The sequence below is a fragment of the Glycine soja genome, chromosome 17 (assembly GCF_004193775.1).
Source record: "Glycine soja cultivar W05 chromosome 17, ASM419377v2, whole genome shotgun sequence".
Classification (NCBI taxonomy): Eukaryota; Viridiplantae; Streptophyta; class Magnoliopsida; order Fabales; family Fabaceae; genus Glycine; species Glycine soja.
Genome location: NC_041018.1, coordinates 19,464,519 through 19,468,284, shown reverse-complemented (window position 1 = coordinate 19,468,284; position 3,766 = coordinate 19,464,519). Strand labels below are relative to the sequence as shown.

The window sequence follows — 3,766 nt, the reverse complement described above, 5'->3', positions numbered from 1 at the left end:
AAACACCATAGTTTTATTCATGTTTATTGTTTTTTTTATACAAATGCATGCTTATTGAATGATGCTTCACTAAATGAAACTAGTTCCCTGAGTTTGATACTCGGTTTCTTACCGTTTTATTATTACTTGCACGACTCGGTACATTTGTCGATAAGATTTCGCATCCATAATAACAAGTAGTACAGGGGTAGAACAAGTTTTTGGCACCGTTGCCGAGGAGCTTCTTTCCATTTGGGAAGTCTAGTTCAGTTGGTAGGCATTAATTCTTTATTCTTTAATTATTTGTTTTTATGAATATGTAGTTAGTGTAGAATTTGTTTTTCTCTTGAATTGGTTAACCACTATTCTTGCTAGTGTTTTGTATGCACCGTAGATCTTCTGCAGGTGATTTAGTTGATTTGGATTTGGAGATTGAAGCTACTTGCAGAAGAAACAACACAGAAAGGCGGAGAAAAATCTTGCAAGAAAGGGCAGTACCAATTCTAGAGGAGCCATGTTCATCAAAATCATCTTCTATTTTCCCACAACCAAGGGAATCTCACACAGGTACATCTGAAGCTCATAGGATGGCTGAAGATCAACCTCGCAGAGTCACTCTTGAGGACTACTTAAGCTCTACTATGCCGCAATTCTTTACAAGTATTGTGCGACCAGAGGTGCAGGCACACAACATCACATACCCGTATTCTTGATTTCAGCTGATACAAGGGAATTTATTTCATGGTCTACCCAATGAGGACCCATATGCACATTTGGAAACATATATTGAGATATGCAATATTGTCAAAATTGTCGGTGTGCCAGAAGACGCAATTAGGCTGAGCTTGTTTTCATTTTCATTATCCGAAGAGGCCAAGAAATGGCTACACTCATTCAAGGGCAACAGTTTGAAGACTTGGGATGAGGTTGTTGAAAAATTTATGAAAAAGTATTTTCCCGAGTCAAAAACTGCAGAGGGAAAGATTGCTATTTCTTCATTCCATCAGTTTTCCGATGAGTCATTAAGTGAAGCCTTGGAACGATTCCGTAGCTTGCTGCGGAAAACTCCAACTCATAGATTCTCCGAGCCTATCCAGCTTAATATCTTCATTGATGGGTTGAGGCCACAATCAAAGCAATTACTTGACGCTTCCGCTGGGGGAAAAATTAAGTTGAAGACTCCAAAAGAGGCAATGAATTGATTGAAAACATGGCTGCTAGCGATCACACTATCTTGCATGACAGGACACACATTCCCACCAAGAGAAGTTTGTTAGAGCTTTCATCACAGGACGCTTTGTTGGCACAAAACAAGTTTTTGTCCAAGCAGCTTAAGACCTTAACAGAGACATTAAGTAAGTTGCCAACTCAATTAAATGCTAGTCAACCTTTACCTTCTTTTGTTTTGCAGGTTGCACTAATTATGGCGGAGCTCACGAATCTGGCTACTGTATTGCTACTGAAGACACAACACATGAAGTTAATTACATGGGAAACCAGCCAAGACAAAATTTTAATGTAGGTGGATACTCAGGATTTCATGGCCAAAATTACAACCAACAACAAGGATAGTGGAGAACTCACCCTGGTAATCAATTCAACAAAGATCGAGGTGGGCCATCCAATAAGCCACTACAGCAAGGGCCTAATCTCTATGAGAGGACAACAAAGTTGGAAGAGACTCTCTCTCAATTCATGTAGGTTTCTATGTCAAATCACAAGAGCACAAAGTCGGCCATCAAGAATCTTGAGATCTAGATGGGACAGTTGGCCAAGCAACTGGCAGACAAGCCTTCAAGCAATTTTGGAGCCAATGCAGAAAAAAAATCCAAAGGAGGAGTGTAAGGATATCATGACCAGGGGTAGGAGAGCCATTCTTGCTGAAGATGAGGGTAGGTTGGTTGCTGAAAACCAAGATGTTGTTGCTGAAAAAGAGAAGGAAGAAGAGAAGGAAGATGAGGATGATCAATTGAATGAGGGACCAATAAGTGCTGAAAAGAAAGAAATAAATGAGGAGAATAAAGAAAAAGAAAGAGAAAAACAAAAACAAAAAGAAAATGAAAAAAATGAAAAAGATGAGAAGAGAGAAGAGGAGAAGAAGAGTAAGAGTGAGCGTGCCCGTGAGAAGAAAAAGGAGGCAGCTCCAGCTGAAGGGAGAAAGGTGCCATATCCACTGGTACCTTCGAAGAAGGACAAGGAAGGACATCTAGCTTGGTTTCTTGATATCTTTAAGAAATTGGAGATTACTATGCCCTTCGGAGAAGCTTTATAGCAGATGCCACTCTACTCTTAATTTTTGAAGGACATGCTAACCCGAAAGAGCAAGTATATACATAGTGACACCATTGTTATGGAAGGAAACTGTAGTGCAGTGATTCAACGCATCCTTCAACCCAAGCACAAAGATCCAGGCAGTGTCACCATCCCTTGCTCTATTGGTGCAGTTTTAGTTGGTAAGGCTCTTATTGACTTAGGAGCTAGCATTAATTTGATGTTGCTCTCCATGTGTTGGAGAATGGGAGAGCTAGAGATAATGCCAACACGAATGACACTGCAGTTAGCAGACCACTCCATCACCAGACCATACGGAGTTATAGAGGATGTTTTGGTCTGAGTTAAGCACTTCACATTCCCAACTGATTTTGTTGTCATGGACATCGAAGAAGATGCTGAGATCCCCTTGATCCTAGGACGTCCGTTCATGTTAACTGCAAGTTGCATCGTGGACATGGGAAAGCGGAAGTTAAGATGGGCATTGAAGATCAAAAGATCAGTTTTGATCTATTTGATGAAGAAAAACAATTGTTGGACCAGAATGTTTGTTTGCATGTGAAGGAGTGTGCTGAAGAGGTTCTGAAGGTGGGAACCAAGTTTGACCCAGACCCTTGAAGAGCTATGCGTCAAGCTAATGATGTTAAACGAGCACTTCCTAGGAGGCAACCCAGTTTCTTTTTAATTCTGTTTTCATTGCATCTAGCTAGAGTTTGCTTAATTGTGGTTGTATGGAACAATTATCAGTTGTTTTTGTATTTGCATGTGGGGTTGAATGAGCTTACTTGAAGCTGTGGAAAAATAACTCATAAAATTTTATAGTACACTCGCTAAGCGCGCCCTCCGCGCTAAGCGAATCATCGCTTGTGCTGCTAAGTGCATCAACCCCTATTTATTGGCTGATAGGGTCCCGTTAAGCGCAAACCCTGTGTGCTAAGCCCAAAAACCTCTCTGTGATTTCATTTTCGGGAATTGGGCTAAGCAAGTCATCTCGCTAAGCGCACAACCTTATCTCGCTAAGCACACTGATGCACTAAGCACTATTTCCTCTCTATTTTTGCATTTATGAGAATTGGGCCCAACGGGTCAGCCTGCTAAGCCCAATTTCTTCTCTGGATTGGAATAACACTAAGCGAGAGGGATGTGCTAAGCGCAATCCACTACTGCATCAGGGAACATGATAATTCGCTAAGCAGGCCTATGGCTTGCTAAGCGAGAGTCGCAGGCCAATCAGAGCTGCCGAACTCGCTAAGCGCGACTCTTCGCGCTAAGCCCAATTTCTTCTCTGGAAATTCAAATTTTTGCATTGGGCTAAGCAAGTTTGCCCGCTAAGTGCGTTAGTGTGAAAACTCAAATGTCATGGTGTGCTCGCTTAGCGAGTCCACGCGCTAAGCGAGGTAGTTGAAACTGCCAAAAATAAGGCTTAACTGCCTTACGCAGTTACATTCTTTGTGCCTTTAAAGCTTGCTTTTTTTCCTCTCACTCATACCACTTTTTATCTGCGTCGTGCTTCATC

The 3,766-nt window shown here is 41.6% G+C and overlaps 1 protein-coding gene across 1 annotated transcript; it reads left to right on the top strand.

Moving 5' to 3' along the window:
- The first annotated feature begins 1,792 nt into the window (after positions 1-1,792).
- On the top strand, positions 1,793-2,593 carry LOC114391530. The gene is made up of 3 exons (XM_028352527.1): positions 1,793-1,967; positions 2,055-2,155; positions 2,282-2,593. The coding sequence occupies exons 1-3, from the start codon at positions 1,793-1,795 to the stop codon at positions 2,591-2,593; spliced, it is 588 nt and encodes a 195-aa protein (XP_028208328.1).
- The last annotated feature ends 1,173 nt before the right edge of the window (positions 2,594-3,766 follow it).

Excerpts from the sequence above, each read along its gene's own strand:
- LOC114391530 (XM_028352527.1), top strand. The coding sequence starts at position 1,793 with ATGCAGAAAAAAAATCCAAAGGAGGAGTGTAAGGATATCATGACCAGG. Across the intron at positions 1,968-2,054 it reads ATTGAATGAGGGACCAATAA|ATGAGAAGAGAGAAGAGGAG; the intron begins GTGCTGAAAAGA and ends AAAATGAAAAAG. Across the intron at positions 2,156-2,281 it reads GAAAGGTGCCATATCCACTG|GACATGCTAACCCGAAAGAG; the intron begins GTACCTTCGAAG and ends TAATTTTTGAAG.